This window comes from Canis lupus, chromosome 3 (assembly GCF_003254725.2).
Source record: "Canis lupus dingo isolate Sandy chromosome 3, ASM325472v2, whole genome shotgun sequence".
In the NCBI taxonomy this organism is placed as follows: Eukaryota; Metazoa; Chordata; class Mammalia; order Carnivora; family Canidae; genus Canis; species Canis lupus.
This window is the reverse complement of record NC_064245.1, coordinates 52,385,414-52,407,409: the sequence shown is the minus strand read 5'-3', so window position 1 is coordinate 52,407,409 and position 21,996 is coordinate 52,385,414. Positions and strand designations below refer to the sequence as shown.

The window sequence follows — 21,996 nt, the reverse complement described above, 5'->3', positions numbered from 1 at the left end:
CTGGCTAGGACAGGCCCTTCAGCCTCTCCGCCAGGCATGCACACCCTCCTGACCTGGTTTTCCTAGTTCCTACATGATGTCTGGATTCAGGTCATCAGGTCACAAACAGAGAACAGGGTTCTAGTTTCTTCCCCAGTTCCCCAGAGGCAGTTGTGTTGCCTCTGGGCTGGGACCCCGCCCAGGTAAATGGAAATAGTAACAAAGAACAGCAGGTTTACCTTGGACTTCTTTGAAAGGTGGATGAGGAATTTTTCATACTGTTCAATGGCGAAGATGAGATTAGGGATTGGCTTGGTTTCCCGAAGGACTCGGGCCTATGGGGCAAAGAGGAGAAAACCTAAGTTTCAGGTTCAAGGGTTTTTGGAGTTGTCCTCTGAAGCATTTAGTAGCCTTCCAAGCAAAGGGGGATTCCCTATGTTCCAATACTCTAGGATTTCTGGCAGTCAAATCTCAAAGGACCATAAGGATGGCCCTGAATCCGGTTTGTAATTTCTCAGTATTTAGTGTTTATAGGCTGGCTGACAGAGAAGGACCATATCGAGGATGTGAGGGAAAAAAGGGATGGGAATGACATTATCTTGGAGAGAATTGTGTATGTGAACATTTAAATTTGTGTGTTCCTCTTGCCTCTGTCGTATTCTACAGTATAAATCCACTTATTTTAATTTTTTTTTAAGTTTATTTTTCTAATAAATGCATTTATATAGCCGGTTTCGCCAGTCCACTTAGTGTGCATCTGAGGCCTTGCTAGGCCCATCCTGTACACAGGCCTTAGTCTCCACTCCCTGCAAGCAGAACTGGAAAGTGCACCAGGGCAGCTCCTGAAATCCAGTGGTTATTGCCAAGCTGCCGAGACTGGACAGCCACCTTTGCCAGCAGCGTCCTAGAACACCCTGGTCCCTGCTCTTGCCTCACCTCTTCCATGTCCTCTCAGGAGCATCTTCTGGGCTCATTAACTTTTCCTAAAACAATTCCTTCCCAATGAGAATCCTAAGTCATTTTTAAAGAAAGCTTAAGATCATCAGGTGCTTACTGAAAACTGTGTGGTTTTTGGTTCAGAGGAGAAAGATGTTCCCTCTGAACACAAAACCTGTGAGCAGAGAAGCAGCTCCCCCACTTCTGTAAAATCACAGTTGCGATTACAGTGCACACGTGCCACAGTTTACCCATCGACACTGCACGGCTTAGTGGTCAGTACACAGAGTTGTGCAACCACCACTCTGATCAAAGGACATTTTCGTTACCTCAGAGGAATCTCGGACCATTTCAGCAGGCACCCCCCAGCCGCTGATCCACGCTGTTTCTAGCTCTGCCTGTCCCAGGCCCCTTCTATAAATGGAATCCTGCTGCACGTGGGCTCTGTGTGATCAGCCTCTGTCCCTGCCGTTTCCACAGCTCCCCGGGGCTGCTGTGCGAGCAGCGGCTGCTTACCATGGCCGTGGCAACAGCCGGGGCTTTCCCCTTCTTCTCTCCCGTACATGTTAGGCTCTGACTCTTGTTCTAAAAACACAGAGACAAATTCTCTCATTCCTGAAGATGCTGTTGGTAATGTTCTAAAAAGGGGATTGCAGCAGAATATGGGGGCTTGTAAAGGAATCAAGTCTGCGTGAAGAGAACGGACGGCAGATGCTGGAAGATGGAAAACACTCTGACATTTATGATCCTCAGATGTTCTGGGGTTTTTGCTGGAGGGAGGTTTACAGTCTTGGTCTTAAAAACTAGCACATAGGGAGGGGGCAGTTGGATGGCTCAGTGGTTCAGCATCTGCCTTTGGCTCCGGTCATGATCCCAGGGTCCTGGGATTGAGTTCTGCATCGGGCTCCCCGCAGGGATCCTGCTTCTCCCTCTGCCTGGGTCTCTGCGTCTCTCATGAATAAATTTAAAAAATCTTAAAAAGAACTAGCGTATGGAAGGCGGGACTGACTGTTCTTATACCAGAACAGCCAAGGGACTGGCGAGGTCCAGAGATGGTCACAGTGGGGACGGTCAGGATGGTGGCAGGAATAGTGATTTCCCAACTGGCAGTTGGCTCAGAGGGTTTCCATAAAGGAGAGGAAGCCAGAGAGTGCTCCCAGGGCCTGCTATCTTCTCACTTAAAGGCAGACACCAGACAGGTCTTGTGTGCCAGGTGGTTATGTACTTGAGAAAGGCTTATAGGTCAAAGGAACACGTCCCTATGTTGTAACTATTGCAGACTAAAGAGCTCCTGGAGAAAGAATAAAGGGAACCAAGGATAAGGCAGATGAGAGTCAAGACCCGTGCCACAGGAGGGCTACACAAAATACAGGAGACTACCTGGAGGGATGTGCTGTGCCTGCTAGGAATGAACACACCTGCCCCATGGGACAGGTAAGAGGATCAAAAACAGAGACCTGGAAATAGGGAAAACTGTACCACTGCAACCATGTGAGTGGCAGGAGGCTTAGTCCACGTGGCACGTTTTGGAAACTGAGAAATGACAGGGATTCCAGAGGGCCTGGTGTGAAGAATTCTACTACTAGCCAGGCTGGAGGGTGGGGCCCTTTTAAGAGAGGGTCAGGGAGGCACCGTAGAACCCGTGTGACCAAATGGGAAGCGAGATGTCTCCAGAGGTGGGACCCACGATGGAACCCTGCTGAAACTCCTTAAAGCACTCCCTATCCACTGCGGGGACTGCCCATTCCTGCTGGGTCAGGAGGGCTAGAAGAGGCATCTTGGACAGGTGCACAGCTCTGAGCAGGATGCTAAGGGTTTGAAAGTACCAGTTTTCATTGCTTTCTTCCCATTGAGAGCCAAGGCTGGGGTGGGAGTGATGGTGGTGGTGGTGAAGGGGCTCTAAGAGAATAAATAGCTCTCTGAAAGATGTGACAAATGCAATCCTGGTTTCTAGATAAGAACTGTAATTAATGGAACCATTCATTAGTCTTTTAGGGTTGCTCGTGAAGCACATTTCACAGAGAACAAGGTCTGTGCACAACACATAGGCGGAAAGCAAGTAGGGCATTGCTATAAAAGTGGTTATAATCGATTGCTTTAACAAGTGGTTCTAGACTCTTGGCCCAGGTTAACCCATTAGTGCACATCTGATTGATTCCTTGACAATCAGTAACTGCCCTGCAATCCTCTTCACTTCAGGGACTAAGGGACCTCGGGAGACCATGTGTTTTCATGCGTTTAAGCCAGAGGTTCTCAACTGGGGGTGATTTTGCCCTTTTGGGACATTTAGTAATTTCTAGAGACGTTTTTGAATGTCTGCTACTGGGGCCGCTACTGGCATTTAGTAGGTGGAGGCCAGCAATGCTGCTAAATGTTCCAGAATGCACAGAAGAGGCCCCAAGTCAAGGAATTATCTGGCTCAAGAGATGTCAATAATGCAGGGGCCTAAAATCCCTGGTTTAAGCCAACGGTAACAGTGTCTCAGGTATCACAAGAACCTGGTGGTATTTGCGACCAGAGGATATTTAAAATTTCTCCTAATCCTAAAAGACCCTACTACCTTATTTAGGAGAACTTCATTAATTTGTCTGGCAGAAACAGCCCACATGCCCTCCGCTCCTTGAAAGGGCTGCTACTCCCACATACACTGTGCCATCTGGCCCATGGGCTCGCTGCTACTTTACTCACACACCAAAGGATGGCCAATGGCATGAATTTAGAATCACCCAGAAATGAACTAAGTCACAGCTCAAGCATGCGTGTTCCTTCCCTGCTCCAAATGCAAGCCTATCAAACACTTTCTCCAAATTAAGAAAAACTTTTTTTCTTTGTATAATTAAAGATTTCTTTGCTGCAAAAACCTCAAGCCTTGGCTTGGTCCCAAGTGGGTGCCTTTAGCTTATGGTAAGTAGGAAAGAATCTGCCTGGACGCTGGGCTCAAGGGGTCAGGCAGTCCCCTAGGGACACAAGAAATCCTTCCCTACCGGAAGATCTATTGGGATATTGACTCTGAATCGCTTACCTGTATGTAAGAAATGAAAGAATAGCACAGGGGGGTCAGATGAGAACCGGACAGTTTCACCTGCAGCAAAAGAGAAGGAAATCAATTTAACTGTAGGAACAGAAGGCTTCCCCCATTCCTAGGAAAGGAATTTTCAACTCACCAGCTTTTCCATATTTTTCAGAATTCCTCCGGAGCTCTGACATACCTGCAGATACTAAGATACCAAAGATTCCCAGATTTAGCCTAGGTCCTCTAAGAGCATCACGACATCTACAGGTGAGTCAGTGAGCTAGGGGAGTGGGATCTGCAGCTGACAGGAGGGGGGAAAAGGAAACAAGCGCACACACGTTTATGGGGAATCCTAGCCACAAAGCTTCCTCTGCCCCTCCTCAAAGCTCCTGAGCCTCCTAGACAACAGGCAATGAAGGGTTTCTGTTTCTGACTGGTTCAGCTTACTGCTTTAAAAATCCTTCAGGCTGGGGATCCCTGGGTGGCGCAGCGGTTTAGCGCCTGCCTTTGGCCCAGGGCGCGATCCTGGAGACCCGGGATCGAATCCCACGTCGGGCTCCCGGTGCATGGAGCCTGCTTCTCCCTCTGCCTGTGTCTCTGCCTCTCTCTCTCGCTCTCTGATGACTATCATAAATAAATAAGTTAATTAAAAAATTAAAAAAAAAAAAATCCTTCAGGCTGATGGCCCCTGCATCTAAAAAAACCAATGACTTTGCTGTCTTTTCCTTTAAACAATGACAGTAAAGAGAAGAGGCTTTTAGTATTTCCACTACAGAATTTTAGGAGCCACATCATGTGGCCAGAGCTGTACCTTCTCAGAGATGGCTGCACTGCTGTTTGGGGACATCACACGGTAGTCTACCATCTTTCTTGGGCTGTCTATGCATTTTTTTTTAAATAATTTTATAGTTTTTTTTATAGTTTTATAGTTTTTATAGTTTTTTTTATAGTTTAATGTATTTTAATAGCAAACTTACAGGAACAGCACAGAAGACAGACAACATTAAAAACACGTACTTGCATGTAGGACAACTCAGTTAGAAAAGTATAGTGAATGGATGGAATCTACTGTATGATAAAAATGCTACAAACACCATTTAGCTGCCATCAATAAGAAATTTACTTGTTTTAAAAAAATCCAAATGCTGGCATTGTTCAGAAAAATTTAACAGGTTTATTTATAATTGTTATAAAGTTGAACTGCTGAAACGTGTTCACTGAAACATTTTGACTTGCATTAATGCTTTATGTCCCCACATTTTTATTAAAAATTCACACACAAATGAAAATGGAAAAACTGCCAATACCTGATTTCTGTCCACTATTTTTCCACTTGCAATCATATACTTAGGTACCTTTTGACCCCATGGAAAAAAAAATATCTAACGTTCAGAGAACTACCTACCAATAACAGGAAGAAGAGAAAAAAAAAGATGGATCACTGCAAGAATCAGAACTAAGTCACTTAGTTCTCATCATCACCTTCTGAATGTCTGCTGAGGACTAAAAACACTGCAAGAGCAGAGGTCCTTGTTAATAGACACCAGGGAGCATTAGCTCAAACTCAGGGCAGCGTATGCCTTGTATTTAAAAAAGAAAAAACAAAAACACCTTTCTCCCACCCAAGTACCTGACCTGTAATAAGGCATCTAACACTGACTTGTTAAAGAACAAAAGGAGGACTAAACACCTCTTTAGTGCCCAGACTGGTTTGAAATAGTGTAATTAAGGGACACCCGGGTGGCTCAGGGGTTGAGTGTCTGCCTTCGGCTCAGGTTGTGATCCCAGGATCCAGGATTGAGTTCCACATTGGGCTCCTTGCAGGGAGCCTGCTTCTCCCTCTGCCCGTGTCTCTGTCTCTGTCTCTCTCATAAAAAAAAAAAAAAAAAAAAAAGGTAGTGTAATTTTGTGTGCAATAAGGAGTTGGACTGAATTCTATAGCTGTAGATTAGATTAAGTCTCAGAAGCATTGAAGGAGGTATTCACCATCAATTAGATGCCATATACTTACACACACACACCTGTAAGTGTAATCCTCTTCACTTCAAGAAGTGAAACACATAAAGAAGCCAAACACATAAAGAAGCCCCCCCTCCCCCCCCCCCCCCCCCCCCCACCCAACGCCAAGGCCTCTACAAGCAGATTTAGAATTATGCCATCAACTTGGTTTTTTTCTGGCCTGTTGAGACACCTGCCACCTACTGACCAAACCAGAATCAAACCACAACTTGCCCAGGTGGTAGAGCTCTATGCAGGGGCGTTCCACAGCAGTAAGCTGCTGCCCTGGCCTAGTCTCCAGCTGGCTAGGGCAGCACAGCAGCAGTGACTCAGGTCATCTCTGATACTCACGTATCTGACAAGTGCCGTGAGAATGGTGTACATTTTGCAAAGGTCCTTTAACAAGATGTCCACGCAGCTGCCCGATGGCAGGGCTGTCTGCACCAGCTCATGGAAAAATGTAAGCAGAGTTCCCAGCTGCATGATGATGGCTTTCTCCACGGGATGATTTGGTAGGGTTGCCTGAGAAGAGGCTTCTTCTGAAAGGAAATGAAATTGGTACATTCAAACCCACTGACCTTATTTCCTAGTTAAAGTGAAGAAGATTTAGAAATCAGCTATCCATGATTAAATGGAAACCTGTAGGGACAACGAGCATGCAATTCATCGTGCAGAGTGAATCGATAGCCATTCTATCATAAGTCACACTATGATCTGCTTTTTTTCCATCACACTGGAAATCTGGCTCAAACTGAGAAACAAATTGAGCTGCACTTCTATGCAGCAGTCCAATTTGGATTTTGGTGGGCTCTCTCTTACCATAATCCTTGGGATTCTACCCCGAATGCATCTTACCTGATAAAATTTCTTGGCTCACTTGTCCCTTAAGCTTGGTGATCAGCCAGTCTACTTCTTCCAGGACTTTCTCCGCCTGACTCAGAACAAGTAACTGTGAAAGAAAAGAAGGCCTGGCATGGCTCCTGTGCACAGCTACAGGACATGCACAGCTAAACGTAACAAGCATGGCCACCTGCGAGCAGGTAACAGGCCTCAGGACTTGAGCCACAACCATTTACTCTTTACGTGGAACGAAATGGAAGGAATGGCAAGGCGGCTTCCCATGGCTTGGGGTTCCACACTTACACAAACAGTAGGGGCAGCTGTTCTCAAATTCACCATCGCAAAGTGGTTTGTTTTCTCCACCTCTATATCCTAAGGAGGCAGAGAGAGATGTGATTGCAGTAAGGCTGGCCCCAGGCTCCTATCCCCACTCGGAGAGTTGTGGCGACAGCTGTGGTACCTACCTGGTCTATGTCTCCAAGATGCCCATGGATATCCTGGGACAAGTCACGCAGCAAGGTGACAGGACTCTTGTACAAAACATGGAGGCTGAAGAGCAAATTCATCAAACCCTTGCAAAATGAGGCATCCTCTAACGGTGGGAAGGAAAGAAAATTAAAAGGTTAAGTTCTAACCCTGTCAGTCTTCAAGGTACAAGATGCCAAACCAGAAACACAGCTTGCCACATCCTATATATACTATCCCAGTGCTGGACACAGTCCACCTAAGGCAGCTCTCCCACAAAGGTGCATCTGTCCACAGGCACAAAGAAAGCAGAGGTTTCCTGTTATTCACCAGTCACTATCACTGGGAACTAGCACCCAGATAAAGAAACACAACATTACCAACACCCCAGAAATCCCCTTCTACCTCACTCGCCCCAGCAAGGAATCTGCTATCTTGACTTCTACCATCACATCTAGTTGTGTCCGATTTTGAACTTTATCTAAATGGAATCATGCAGGAAGTACTCTTTATGTGTTTGGCTTCTTTGGTCCCACAACATGTTTGTGCAATTCCTGCATGTTGTGTTGGTGCTTTACCATTCTCACTGCTGCTCAGTGTTCCACTATGTGTGCACACTGTCACTCCCTCGCCCCCTCCACTGCTGACAGACACGTGAGTCTGTCTCTGCCTGCAGAATTTGTCCCTTGTGTCCCCATGGTGGTACTGCTGGATGTAACTGGACGCTGCCAAGTCTTCCAGGGTGGCTACATCGTGGCCTTCACCCGGTGGTGAATGAGAGGGCCAACTGCTCTGCACTTGGTATTTCAGCTTTTTCATTTTGGTCACTCTGGTGACTAGGTAATGAGTACCTTTCCATCTTTAAATGCTATTTGATAATGATGATTTTACATAAAGCCTACAGGGAAACAAGGAAGGAAACTTACCCCAGCTGTTCTCCTTACAAATCTTCAATGTCCAGGATAACATCTGCACAAACTGGAGATATCACAGGTATTAAAGAAACATGTGAAGAGACAGACAGAGCTCAGTGTTCAGATTACAAGAGCTCTAGACCTTTCCAATTCTTATCACCTGCCCAAACATGTGCTTGGATCTAAAGTGGTCATTTACTAAGATCAGCATTAAAAATAGGTCCAAAATTATGAGAATTACTGGTCCTTCTCTCCTAATATAATACCATATGACTCAATTCTCAAAGTTCACAGCCTCATTAAGGACTGAAGGTCCTGTCATTTGGGTTCTTGTCCCAAGCTTCCTCTCCCCTCCTGACCACAGCCTGGGGTTGATGAGCCTCTTCCTTTTCCATGCCTCACACTCTCCACAACTGCCGTATCTGTAAGAAGATCAGTCTAATGGAGATCCCTGAATCAGCTTCTAGGAGCCAAAAGGCCAGAGGTTAGAAAGGAGTAGGGAAAAAAAGGAAAGGCAAACAACCAGCTGGAGTTTTCTCAGGTAAGGATAGGAGGCCTAAGGTCTTGGTGGCAGCGTCCTGCGCTGCAGATACCTGTTCCAGCTCAGCGCTTTGGCAGTTCCTTGGGACAGGTTTTCAGCTACAAAGGCAATGAGAGGTAGTATGCCTAAGTAAAGAGTGACAAGTAAAAACTCAAATTTTGATCTACTGGGGTAAAAAATAAATTCAGAAGCTAATTCTGAAAGGTCTCTGTGAACGATATAAAAAGGTCTTTATAATACGGTGTTAAATGTAATAAGCAGGATGCAAACAGACTTCTGGGTGAAGACGGACAACAGGGTTGGGAATAAAGATCTATATTTGTTTTTGCTTCTGTAGGAATAAAGAACTCTTGAGGGATACACCAGAAACTAAAAAAAGGTTATTCACTTATTTGGGGAAAAGACTTGAACAGGTGGAGGTGGACAGTTAAAGGTGGGGGACTACTCACTGCAAAACTAATAATTTCCAGTTTTCAAATCATAGGACTTTATTACCCACTCAAAACCAGATTTTAAAAAAATTGGAAAGAGATTATCTGAAGTTATGGGGATGGTGGGTGATGAGTTTTGAATTAAAAAATTTTCCTGTCTATATGAGCCTTTTAAATCTGCCTATTTTCCCTCAGATCTCCCAGGCCCCATTTCCCTGTGGCTGTCTCCTTGCTAGTGCTCTGTTTGCTGCAGCAGTAGCAGCACAAAAATGACAAGCAGAAAGTAAGGTGGGGAGGAGCAGCGTGGTGCTAAGACGAAGGGAGTAGCCAGCAAGGGGGGCTTTGTTTGGGCTGCCGGGATCTCCAATAGGAAGCTCAGGCTTGCTTTTCAGCACTCGGATACACTGCCATTCTCCCAGGCTACTAGCTCTTCCTGAAGAGAGGGCTCACACAAGGAGCCAGTCTTCCTCACAGATCAGGAAGCAGATGTGGTAGGAGCACACGGCCCTAGGCATCAAGGATGTTCTTTGTCATCCTCTGAGGAAATCACCCCTGAACAGAACAGACCCACAAAATGCAGCCCTTCTCTTCTGTGTGTGAACGCTCATGGGGTCCACATTCCTACACATGTGTGCACACTGACATGCATATTCACACAACCCATCCCACGGAGTTGTTTCTGCTTTGGGACTGTAGACATGCTTTCTGACTTAACCACCTTTTGTTGAATTTCTCCCAAACTCCATACCAGCTACCCTTGCTAAGAAAGTCAAAACTGCTCGATGTCAGCTACCTTCATGATAATGAATACACTTTCATGTTAGAAAGGAGCAAACACCAAGAGTGAGTAAACATACAAGCTTAGAAGGTTGGATGCACCAAAGATAAACATGATTTTTTTTTTCTATAGTGCTTACTGCTGACAAGGGTCAGGGCAATAGCCAAACAAAAAGCAGTATGTTTTTGTTCTGTATGGCTGCAGATAATTATGTCATGGTAGAAACACTATGTAAGAAAAGGAATACTACCCAGATCTTATATTACTTAAAAATGAATTTGAAAGAAGACATTGAAAAAAAAAAAAAAAAAGAAAGAAAGAAGACATTGAAATATATACAGTTGATTCTTAAAAAATGCAGGGGCAAAAAAAAAAAAGCAGGGGCTGGGGGCGCTGACCCCTGGCCAAGCCAAAAATCCATGTAGAATTTCCTGACTCATGAAAAACATAACTACTAACAGCCCCCTGCTGACCAGAAACCGGACTGATGGTATAGTCGATCAATGCTTATTTTGTATGTTTTAGGTACTACATACTGTATTTTTACAATAAAGTAGGCTAGAGAAAAGCAAGGTTATTGAGAAAATCATAAGGAGAAAATACATTTACAGTTCTGTACCGTATTAGGAACAGTCCATGTATAAGGGAACCAACAATCCATGTATAAGGGAACCACACAGTTCAACCCTGTGAGGCAACACTCCTGGCCTTCTGAGGGCTGCTGGTGGGACTGAGCTGGGGCTTCTACCTGAGGGGAGGATGGCTCCAGCAGCCTGGACAAGTTGGAGAGAACAGTGACGAGGAGGAGGGCTTCTTTGCTGTCAAAGTCTTCCTCTTGGCTAAGTAAATTCAACAAACACCTCTGGGAAAAAAAGGAACACAGAGACATCAGCAGGTATGTTCCTGTCATGGAGCAGAGACATATAGCCAGAGATTCCTAAGGCTGGGACAGAAAGGATTCAAAGCTACCAAAATTCAGAGCACAAAATCTGAAAATAAACCTGGATTGAACAAGCAGTTTCCTACCCCGTTCCTGACCACAAATCCAAGTGTCCTCTTGAGAACTGTGGACTCTAACTTCTTGCCAAACATGTTAGGAATGAATACTGCACCCACTCTTGAGGGTAGCTCATGACATCCTGAGGCCTGTCTACTGACCTCCGATTTAGCTCCAGCCCCAGCCCCGCCTGCACACCTTCCCCGATTCCCTTGCCCAATTCCTCTCTCACCACCTGAAATACTCTTCTATTTTGTGTGCCAGCTTCTTCCCCATTCTGTAAGCTCCCCAAGGATAGGGATTTTGTTTCTTTTGTTTCCTGCTACATCCCCAACACCTAGAACAGTCCCTAGCACAGAGCAGAAACTTTAAAAAAAATTATGTGTTAAATACAGAAATCCTCTGTGACAGAAAATCCTGATACTGTGACAACTACTGATTAGAAATGAACAGGCTGGGACGCCTGGGTGGCTTAGCGGTTGACCATCTGCCTTTGGCTCAGGGCGCGATCCTGGAGTCCTGGGATTGAGTCCTGCATTGGGTTCCCTGTGAGGTGTCTCCCTCTGCCTGTGTCTCTCATGAATAAATAAATAAAATCCTTAAAAAAAAAAAAAAAGAAAAAAAAAAGAAAAAAGAAAAAAACAGGATTCACTGTCCAGTCTGTGCAGTTTGACTAAGTCAAATATACCACGCACAGAAACAAAGACACACTCCATACCTTAATGGGCTCCTGGCTATCTCTTCATATCGATTCAAACAGTAATTCTTGGAGGCAACAGTGCTGCAGGTTGGGGTGGCTTTCACACCCATCCTCCCCAGAATCCTTTTTTAAAAAATATTTTATTTATTCATTCATGAGACACAGGGAGGGAGAGGCAGAGACACAGGCAGAGGGAGAAGCAGGCTCCCTATAGGGAACCCGATGTGGGATTCCATCCCAGGATCCCGGGACCACGACCTGAGCTGAAGACAGACACTCAACTACTGAGCCATCCAGGTGTCCCCTTCCCCAGAATCCTTTTACAGGCGTTACCTTCCACTCAGCAGTTATGTCCTGTGGCTTAGATGATGACCCAGAAGAAATCCTGTCCTACTTGCGTTCTGTCTGCCCATTCCCACCAGCTGGCCCAGCTAACAGTCCCTCTGCAGGGGCCCTCAGGCAAGCAGAGCGTTTTGCCAAGGCTACTTACCTGAAACTGCCGGATCTGGAATGCTGCTCTGTGACTGACGCTGCCTTCCGCCTCTTCTCCCTCATTATCTGTGACATCTAGGAAAGGGAAAAGAATGTGTTCTTTGAAATGGACCGACTCACTATGCTTTTTTGGCTTTTTAATATTAAACTAAAATTTTAGAATGCCAAAAAAAGGTCTGGGGGCAGAATTAAATATATTCCTAACATTCTGCAATTTCTTAGCACTATCTTCCAATTTCCAGTCACTATTTGTGGTCATGTGTAAAATCCAGTAAATGCTAATTCTGAATCCACTAGATGTCACTCATTAGCAACACTGGGACCTGCTCTCAGATGTCGTGTGGTAGATTAGTAAATAGAATCAAGAGGTTTGGTTAAGAATAAGAAACCCAGATGAAGCCAATTTATTCAAAACTGAAAAGCTCACCCAGAGCCCTGAGAAAGTGGTGAATCTTGGGCTGATAGAACTGTTGCACAGCACTGAATATCTTCTGCAAACCCTCCAAGCACAACAGTGAGATGCTCTTTCCTTTTTCTTTCTTTCCCAAATCTTCCACTGAAGTAGGAATGGAAGTATATCTCCAAAGTAAGACCCTGAAAAGAAGAAATGTGATTATTTATTAAAAGATTTTATTTTGTAAGTAATCTTTACACCTAACACGGGGATGGAACTCAAGACCTCAAGATCCAGAGTTGTACACTCTACTGACTGAGGCAGCCAGGTGCCACAGAAAAGTAATTTTATTAACGTCAGGTTCACTGAGGTAAAATTTTATATATTGTAAAATTCACACCTTCCCCTATTCCCTTGCCCCATTCCTCTCTCACCACCTGAAATACTCTTCTATTTTGTGTGCTGGCCTCTTCCCCATTCTGTAAGCTCCCCAAGGATAGGGATTTTGTTTCTTTTGTTTCTTCCCCGAAGAAACTGTCCCATTCAGACAGAACGCAAGTAGGACAGGAAACTTCCCCGAAGAACTGAACATGTACAGTTCAATAAATTTTAACAAACTTATACAATCGTGTAATCATCCCCATAATCAAGATATTTCTATCATCCCAAAAGTTCTCCTACATTGCTCTGTAAGTTAGTTCTCTCCCGATTTTCCAATCACTGATCTGATTCTCTCCCTATGGTTATATTATTTACAAAATAGTATATAAAAATGGTAGCATTCAGTATGTAGCCTTCTGAATCTAGCTGTTAATTTAGCATATGCTTCTGAGATTCCCCTCTGTTGCTACATGTATGGTAGATAATCTCATTTTATTGCTAAGTAGAATATTTCATTGTATAGATGTACCAGTTTCTCCATTCAACTGGATATGGATGTTTGGTTTCCAAATTTTGCTATTACAGATAAAGAGGCAATCAAAAACCTTTATTTATTTATTTATTTATTTATTTATTTATTTATTTATTTATTTATTAATCAAAAACCTTTATATGGATATATGCTTTCATTTCTTTTGGGTAAACATCTAAGAGTGGAATCTGTAGATAATATGGTAGGTGTGTGCTTAACTTTTGAAGAAAATGCCAAACTGTTTTCTCAAGTGGTTGTACTGTTTTACATTCCCATTGTGTATAAGAGTTCAAATTTCTACACATCCACATTTTGGTATTGTCAGCCTTTTTTAAAAAGAATATTTGCTTATTTTTAAAAGTTTCTAGTTATCTCTATGCCTAGAACTCACAATCCCAGAGTTCAAGAGTCATACGCTCTTCTAACTGAGCCAGACAGAGGTGCCAAGTATCATCAGTCTTTTTACTTTCAGGTATTCTAATAAATATTCAGTGATATCTCATTGTGATTTAATTTGCATTTACCTAAGAACTAATTATCCTATCCTTTTGTGTCCTTATCAGCCATCTATTGGTCAAGTATCTGTTCAAATATCTTACTCATTTTTAAATTTGGTTGTTTGCTGTTTTAAATTTAATTAAGCTTGAGTGTTCTTTATATACTCTGGTTACCAGTCCTTCATCAGGCATGTGCTTTGCAAGTATTTCCTCATCTATGGCTTGTCTTTTTAATCTCCTTAAAGCGTTTTCCAAAGAGCAGAGTTAAACGTTTTTTTTTTTTAAATATAGCTTGTGCTTCTGGTACTCTAAGAAATCTTTACCTAAAACATGATCACAGAAATTTTTCTAGTTTCCTGTAGATATTTTACAATTTTTGGCTTTATTATTTTGTTTTTTTTAAGATTTTATTTATTCATGAAAGACACACTGGGAGAGGCAGAGACACAGACAGAGGGAGAAGCAGGCTCCCTGCAGGGAGCCCGATGTGGGACCTGATCCTGGGAACCAAGTTTTGGTTTTACATTTTTGTCTTTGACCCATTTCAAATTAATTTTTTGTTTATGACATGTAGAGTGAATAAAGGTTCATTTTTTCCCCACATAGTCAACTGTTCCAAAACCATTAAATTATCTCTTTTGTAAAAAATCAAATGACCATATTTGTGTAATCTATTTCTGATCTATTCTGCTCCAATGATTCTGCCAATACCACGCTATCTTAAATAAAGTAACTTTATCATCTGTCTTGACAGTGTGAATCCTCTTTAAGTCCTCTTTGTTTTTATTTCAAACTTGTTTAATTATTCTAGGTCCTTGTCCTTTACTTTTCCACAAAAATTCTAGAATCATCTTGTCAATTACTAAAGTAAAGCTTGATAGGATTTTGATTGAAACTGTGTTGAGGGTGCCTGGGTGGCTCAGTCAGGTGAGCATCTGCCTTTGGCTCAGGTCATTATCCCGGAGAGTCAGGATCAAGCCCTGTGTTGGGCTCTGTGCTCAGTGGGGAGTCTGCTTCTCTTTCTCATTTATTCATTCATTCATAAACAAATAAATAAAATCTTTAAAAACAAAAAGAGAAACTATTGAATCTATGGGTTGATATGCGAAGAATTCACACCTTGACGATACTGAATCTTCTCTTCTGTGGACACTGGGTACCTTTACATTTACTTGGGTCTTCTTTGATTGCTCTAATGTTCTGAGTTTTCATCACATAAATCTTACATGTTAGACTTATTGCAGGGAAGTTCGTATTTTATGATGCTACAGTAAATGGTTCTGTTTTTAAAGTTCTTCCAATTGTTCACTGCTAGCATGTACATGAAAACACAATTTAAAAAATACTGTCCTTGTTTTCTGTAGACAATTATAATATCCCCAAAGACACTTATTTTTTCCTTCTCAATTTGGATGCTGTTTACTTTTTTTTTCCTGTCTTACTGCTTTGGCTACAACCTCTAGTATGTTGTTGAAGAGCAGTGGTGAGAGCACAGGGAGGGAAAGCATTCAGTCCACTTAATCATTAAGTATGGTGCTGACTATAGGTTTTTTGTGGATTCCCCTTATTGGATTGATCAAGTTCTTTTTATTTTTTTAAAAATTTATTTATTCATGAGAGAGAGAGAGAAAGAGACAGAGAGAGACTGAGAGAGAGAGAGAGAGGCAGAGACACAGGCTCCATGCAGGGAGCCTGATGTGGGACTTGATCCTGGGTCTCCAGGATCACACCCTGGGCTGAAGGTGGCACTATACCGCTGAGCCACCCGGGCTGCCCGATAAAGTTCTTTTATTTCTACTTTGCTAAGAGATTTGATCATAAATTTATGTCAAATTTTCTGCATCTTTTAAGATGATTATAGGGTGTTTCCTTTTTCTTTTTAAGATTTTTATTTATTTGTTCATGAGAGATACAGAGAGAAGCAGGCTTCATGCAGGGAGCCTGACGCGGGACTCAATCTCAGGTCACCAGGATCACACCCTGGGCCAAAGGCAGGCGCCAAACTGCTGAGCCACCCAGGCGTCCCCCTAAGGTGTTTGCTTTAATCTGTTGATACATGCTGAATTATATTGACTGATTTACAAATTTTGAGCCAATTTTGCATTCTTGAGAAAATATTCCACTCAACTCCATCATCCTTCTTACAAACTGCTGGGCTCAATTTGCTAATATTTTTAATATCTATATTCATAAGGGAAATTGGTTAGTAGTCATCTTATGTCTTTGACTGGGTTTGGCATTAGGGTAATGCTGGCCTCATAAAACGATTTAGGACATGTCCTTCCTATTCTATCTTCTGGGATAATTTACATACATTAGTATTCTTATTTTTAGGGGGGTGGCAGAGAGAGAGGGAGAGGGACAATCTTAAGCAGGCTACATGACCAGCGCAGAGCCTGACACTTGATCCTAAGACCCTGAAATGACCTCACCTGAAATCAAGAGTCAGATGCTTAACCAATTGAGCCACCCAGGCGCCCTGGTATATTATTTCATCCTTAAATGTTTGGTAGAATTCACCAGTAATTCATCTAGGTATGGAGCTTTCTTTGAGGCAAAATTTTGAACTACAAATTAAATTTCTTCTTTTTAAAAAAATTTTAATTTTAAGCAATCTCTCTACCCAACATGGGGCTTGAATTTACAACCCCCATGATCAAGAGTCAATGCTCCACTGACTAGCCAGCCAGATGCTCCTCAATTTCTTTAAAGAGTCACAAGATTATTCAGGTTGCCTATTTCTTCTTGAGTTTCAAAACCTTTGTCAAATTTAAGTAATCCAGTTTATTGGCATAAAGTTGCTAACATTCTATTATTATCAATTTTTATAGACTGTAGAATTAGTAGTGATTATCTCCTCTTCCTCATATCTGGTATCAGTACTTTGTGTCTTCACTCTTTTCCTCATCAGTCTGGCTACAATTTATTGCATTTCTTGATTTCCAAGAATCAGCTTCTGGTTTTATTCTTTTTTCTCTGTTGTTTCTTTTTTCAATGATTTTATTTTGTCTTTATAACTTCCTTCTGCTCACCTTCATCTTAATCTTTTCTTAATGTGGAAGCTTTGAGATTTTTTTTCTTATATAACCACTGACAGTTATAAATTTCCTAAGCATTGATTTACCTGGATCATACAAATTTTGAAATGCAGTGTGTTCAGTTTCATTCTGTTCCAGGTATTTTCTGATTTCTAACTTCCTCTTGGACTATGGGTTATTTAGAATGCATCTAATTTCCAAATCTACAAGGATAATCCAGTTGTTTAAAAAAATATATTACAAAATAAAAATATTTTTGTTACTGCTTTCTTGTTTAATTCTGTTGTGCTCAGGGGCATCTAGGTGGCTCAGTCCGTTAAGCATTCAACTTGTGATTATGGCTCAGGTCATGATCTCAGAGTCAAGAGATTGAGCCCCATGCTGGACTCCATGCTAGGCGAGGAGTCTGCTCCAGATGCTCTTTCTCCTCGCTCTCCCTCTGCCCCTCTCACCTGTGCTCTCTCTAAACTAAATAAATAAATCTTTAAAAACAATTCTGCTGTGCTCAGAGAACATACTGATTTCTATTCTAAAAATGTGTTCAGTTTGTTTTATGGCCCCAAATATGGTCAATTTTGATGAATACACCATGTGCACATGAAAAAATGTGCATTTTGAAACTGTTGCTAAATTTTGTATAAATATCATTTAAATCAAGCTGGATGACAGTGTGGCTCAAGTCTTCCATGTCTTCTTGGTTTTCTACCTACCAGTTCTCTACTGATTTTTGAGAGAGGATGAACCACTTTTTTATTTCTCCTTCAGTTCTATAGGTTTTTGCTTCAAGTATTTTGGTGCTTTGTTGTTAGGTGCTTATTCATTTATTTATTTATTTAAAGATTTTATTCATTTATTCATGAGGGACAGAGAGAGAGAGAGAATGAGAATGAGAATGAGGGGCAGGGACACAGGCAGAGGGAGAAGCAGGCTCCATGCAAGGAGTATGACGCGGGACTCGATCCCAGGACTCCAGGATAACACCCTGGGCTGAAGGCAGCCACCAAACCATGGAGCCACCAGGGATCCCCAGTGCATACACATTTGAAGTTGTTATGTCTACTTGCTGATGAACTGGTCATTATGTAATATCCCTCTTTATTCCTGGTAATAGAATAACATTTTCTATGTGGCTAATATTCCACATCAAAGCAGGACAAGAAAAAAAGGCTCAATATTAATGATTGTACTTTTACTGTAAAGGCATTTCCAACTTCAAACTGCCTTCATTTCTACCCCCAAATTTCCCCTCTTAGAGATTCCACAGCAAGTGGAACAGGTTTCTGAGGGTGAGAATGACTTACCGAGTTATATCACAGAGATTCTGAAAGATCTTCTCAGGGTTTTGACCATCAGGGCCACTCACATGTCCGGTTTCCTTTAGCTGCTGTACCTTTTGTAGAGCTACACTCACTGCATAGCGCATAAACTCATTGCTGGACCTTAGAACAGACAGGCTCTCTTCGTGGCTTTGGGTACTATCCCTAGAGAGAGAGAGAGAGAGAGAGAGAGAGAGAGAGAGAGAGAGGGAAAGAAGAGATTCTCCTATTGCTACTGGGATCTGGAATTAGGTTTTCTAGGGACTGTTTAGAAGAGCAGGACCTATGAAGCTCTTAATGACAGACCCCAGGCAGCACATCCAGTCACAGCAATAACTGCCCTTCTACAACCCTCATTCTCTATGTGACCTCATTTTATTCCCTCCCCCAATCCCTTTGCTTTGGTAAGACTTAAATTTCAGTCTTAGTTTCCCATGTTTTTTGTTGTTGTTCCTCCTTTGTTTTTTCAATTCAGGTTTTTCTTTCTTCTCTTTTTATACTGTTATAGTAGCTAGAACTTAGGCAGATTTTCCTATAATGCCTTATTGCAAGCCATTCCTATCTTTTCTTCAGTAGTCCATTGTTTCTGAATTTTCCATTAATAATTCAAGATAGTTCTTGAGTGCCTACCTAGAATTATCCAGATTTTTTTTTTAAGATTCTATTTATTCATGAGACACACACACACACACACATGCAGAGAGAGAAGCAGGCTCCATACAGGGAGCTCGATATGGGACTCAATCCCGGGACTCCAGGATTATGCCTCGAGTCGAAGGCAGATGCTTACTGCTGAGCCACTCAGGTGTCCCAAATTATCCGACTTTCATTTCAAGAAACCTACAAACCTCTTACTTATTATATATACATTAAGCATTGTGAATAAAGGGATCCCTGGGTGGCGCAGCGGTTTGGTGCCTGCCTTTGGCCCAGGGCGCGATCCTGGAGACCCGGGATCGAATCCCACGTCGGGCTCCCGGTGCATGGAGCCTGCTTCTGCCTCTGCCTGTGTCTCTGCCTCTCTCTCTCTCTGTGTGAGTATCATAAATAAATAAAAATTAAAAAAAAAAAAAAAGAATTGTGAATCCAAACTAGATAATACTAGTTTATTATAGAAGCTGGTAGCTGTTAATACCTTTATTGCACAAACATCTTTAAGCACTCCATCACAAACTTACCTGAAAAGAGCAGTGAGAAGATCAGATACAAATTTCATGGACAAAAAACTATCCATTTTGTTGGCTGTTTTAGCTTTGCCTTTACCAGCTTTTTCATTAAGGATGTCAGAGAGTTTCTTGTAACACATAAATAAGCTCAGAACCTCCTCAAACTTATTCTTACTGTATAAAAAGAAAAAGAGACCACTAAGGACAAGCATCAGAATATTGTGGTTTACTTTCACACCCAATAATAAAGATATCAATGTTTCTTTAGATGTTCTATTCTAAACACAAGATTATAAATGAATAAATCTGCATTAATTTCCAGATCACTCTAATCCATCTGAGTTACTTTTTTTCTCCCTTATCCCTTATTTATACCAGTCAATGCAGAGCACAAAAGCTCAAAACTACCAACCAAACAAAATTTCCCTACTGAAACCAGAACTTCTTGAGTTCAGGGTCTGGGAATTTTGAATAAATGAAAGCATGCTACTCCTGTGGCAAATGTTTGGTGCTCTCTGGTAGAAAGAATATAATCTGGTAGACTAGATATTCATCTAAGAGGCAGCGTCATGACCTGTGGTATGTTCACTGCCTAGTACAGTTAGAATTAAAAACAAAACAAAAAAAAAATAAAAAATGGAGTATTCATCAAATTGCAAGGAGAGTAGTAGCAATACCTTACCTAAAATTACTTATGGAGAAATTGTATTCTATTAGAACCTCACAAATTCCCATCACAAGAGAAGCACAGATATTATTTTTGATGCCAACACCACTGTTCTGAGAAAAATCTGCTGATTTATCCTAAAAGACACAAGATAAAAATTAATGAGCTACTGGGAGTCAGTAGAGCAAGCAACTCTTGATCTCAGGGTTGTGAGTCTGAGCTTCACAATGGGTGCAGAGATTACTTAAAAATGAAATCTTGAAAGCAAAACAAAACACCCTCCCCCATGAGGTATTAACAACCTCTATCATTCTATACAACTGAGATTTAGCAATTACCAATTCAAAGTCCTCTAGTTCACTCTTAATCATTCTACTAGTAACAGATTCCAACATATCCTCTAAGTCTTGGTAGAACCCTTCTTCCTCCTCTTCTTCCTGCTGTAGGGGCATCACTCTACTCTTATACCAGACCAAACAGTGCTGGACACAACACAGCAGATAATCCTGTAGAAGAAAACAGTAAACATTTTTGAGGGCTTAAGGGGTAACCTATGAGGCTGTTGATAATCAACAAATAATTCTTATCTATAAGGCTAAATAAATTAAGTTATTCATTACCATTACAAATTAAGTCAACCTGAAATAACAAAACTGGAAAAAATGAATTGAACCAACAAAAGCATTCTTTCCTGACCTTTCCCAGAAACTGGCTTTGTAAGTACTGGACAACATTAGAATGCAACATCAGAATGTATTACTTCTGACCTAATAAAAATACCACAGAGCCAGGTTGTGAAGTTAAATCCTTTCTGACTCCTCAGTCCCAGATGCTGTTCTAAAGGTAGGGGTTTATGTCGAGGGAATCTTTGGGAGACCAATAGAGCATCTCCACCTCTAGGCACAAGAAGGGCTATTTATGAAAGCAGAATCTGACAACTTAAAGACCATTTCCCTATCCCCTTCATGAGCTCTAGTTACTTGGGGTAGTGAATTTTAAATTTTTATCTTTTCTCCATTTTTCTGAGGCTAGAGCACAAGAACAGAAAAACACCTGTCCTAGTTGCCCTGAAGATTCAAGAGTGCTCGGTATATATCATATACTCCCTCTAGACTAATTAAGTAGGTTCCCTGGTTCGTCTGCTACCAGGTGACCTTCCTTCCCCATTCCAAAGTATATTTTTACTTATTTTTGTAAAAATTTTATTTATTTATTCATGAGAGACACACAGAGAGAGAGAGAGGCAGAGACACAGGCAGAGGGAGAAGCAGAATCCACACAGGGAGCCCAATGCAGGACTTGATCCTGGGACTCCAGGATCATATCCTGGGCCGGAAGCAGGCACTAAATCGCTGAGCCACCCAGGCGTCCCCCAAAGTATATTTTAGTATATTATGTAGCCAAAGAGCCATAAATGGGAGACAAATGATCCTTGGAGGAAGTCATGGATGCCTTGATTTAGTAAAGTGCTGACACGGAGATACTTTTAATAGATCCAACATAATGATTGGCCAGAAAAGACAAGGAGGGAAGATTTAAGAGTAAAATTTCATTGGGAGAACCAGAAGAGTGCTTTCAGGAAATATCTCTCTTCCTGAAGACTAACTCTATCAACAGGGTTGATGTTTTTACTTAACAGTAAAAATAATGGTTTTAGGAGGAATAAAGTCTCACCAGTGGTTCTTGTAGAGAGATCCGATCTCCTTGGGTCAAAATACAAGCTTCTAACTTCAGAGGCGGCAGCACATCAGGTTCTGGCTCATAAAACTGTTTTAACTATGTATGGTAAAGAGAAAAAGACACCAGTGCTCATGAATGCTTTTTACTTCTTTAACTGGTCAAACTAATAGCGCCTTTAATGTCTTATGTCTTCTAGGACATATGTCTCAAGTGTCCAAAGAACAATGCAACAAAATTTGTG

General features: G+C 41.9%; 1 protein-coding gene across 6 annotated transcripts in view; it reads right to left on the bottom strand.

Moving 5' to 3' along the window:
* FANCI (FA complementation group I) overlaps nucleotides 1-21,996 on the bottom strand; it is a 74,562-nt gene that overhangs the window by 1,557 nt on the left and 51,009 nt on the right. For 5 of the 6 annotated variants that reach the window (XM_025438528.3, XM_035714547.2, XM_035714546.2 and 2 more), the window contains 17 exons: nucleotides 21,750-21,851; nucleotides 20,414-20,581; nucleotides 20,091-20,212; nucleotides 19,421-19,582; nucleotides 18,228-18,407; nucleotides 12,512-12,678; nucleotides 12,083-12,159; nucleotides 10,644-10,757; nucleotides 8,158-8,209; nucleotides 7,231-7,358; nucleotides 7,070-7,138; nucleotides 6,782-6,875; nucleotides 6,278-6,465; nucleotides 4,080-4,133; nucleotides 3,938-3,997; nucleotides 1,432-1,500; nucleotides 219-314 (listed from right to left, as the gene is read on the bottom strand). In XM_025438528.3, coding sequence (XP_025294313.1) covers nucleotides 219-314; nucleotides 1,432-1,500; nucleotides 3,938-3,997; nucleotides 4,080-4,133; nucleotides 6,278-6,465; nucleotides 6,782-6,875; nucleotides 7,070-7,138; nucleotides 7,231-7,358; nucleotides 8,158-8,209; nucleotides 10,644-10,757; nucleotides 12,083-12,159; nucleotides 12,512-12,678; nucleotides 18,228-18,407; nucleotides 19,421-19,582; nucleotides 20,091-20,212; nucleotides 20,414-20,581; nucleotides 21,750-21,851 — 1,902 coding nt within the window. The remainder of the gene's footprint in view (nucleotides 1-218; nucleotides 315-1,431; nucleotides 1,501-3,937; nucleotides 3,998-4,079; nucleotides 4,134-6,277; nucleotides 6,466-6,781; nucleotides 6,876-7,069; nucleotides 7,139-7,230; nucleotides 7,359-8,157; nucleotides 8,210-10,643; nucleotides 10,758-12,082; nucleotides 12,160-12,511; nucleotides 12,679-18,227; nucleotides 18,408-19,420; nucleotides 19,583-20,090; nucleotides 20,213-20,413; nucleotides 20,582-21,749; nucleotides 21,852-21,996) is intronic. The other variant, XM_035714545.2, reaches the window with a different exon arrangement.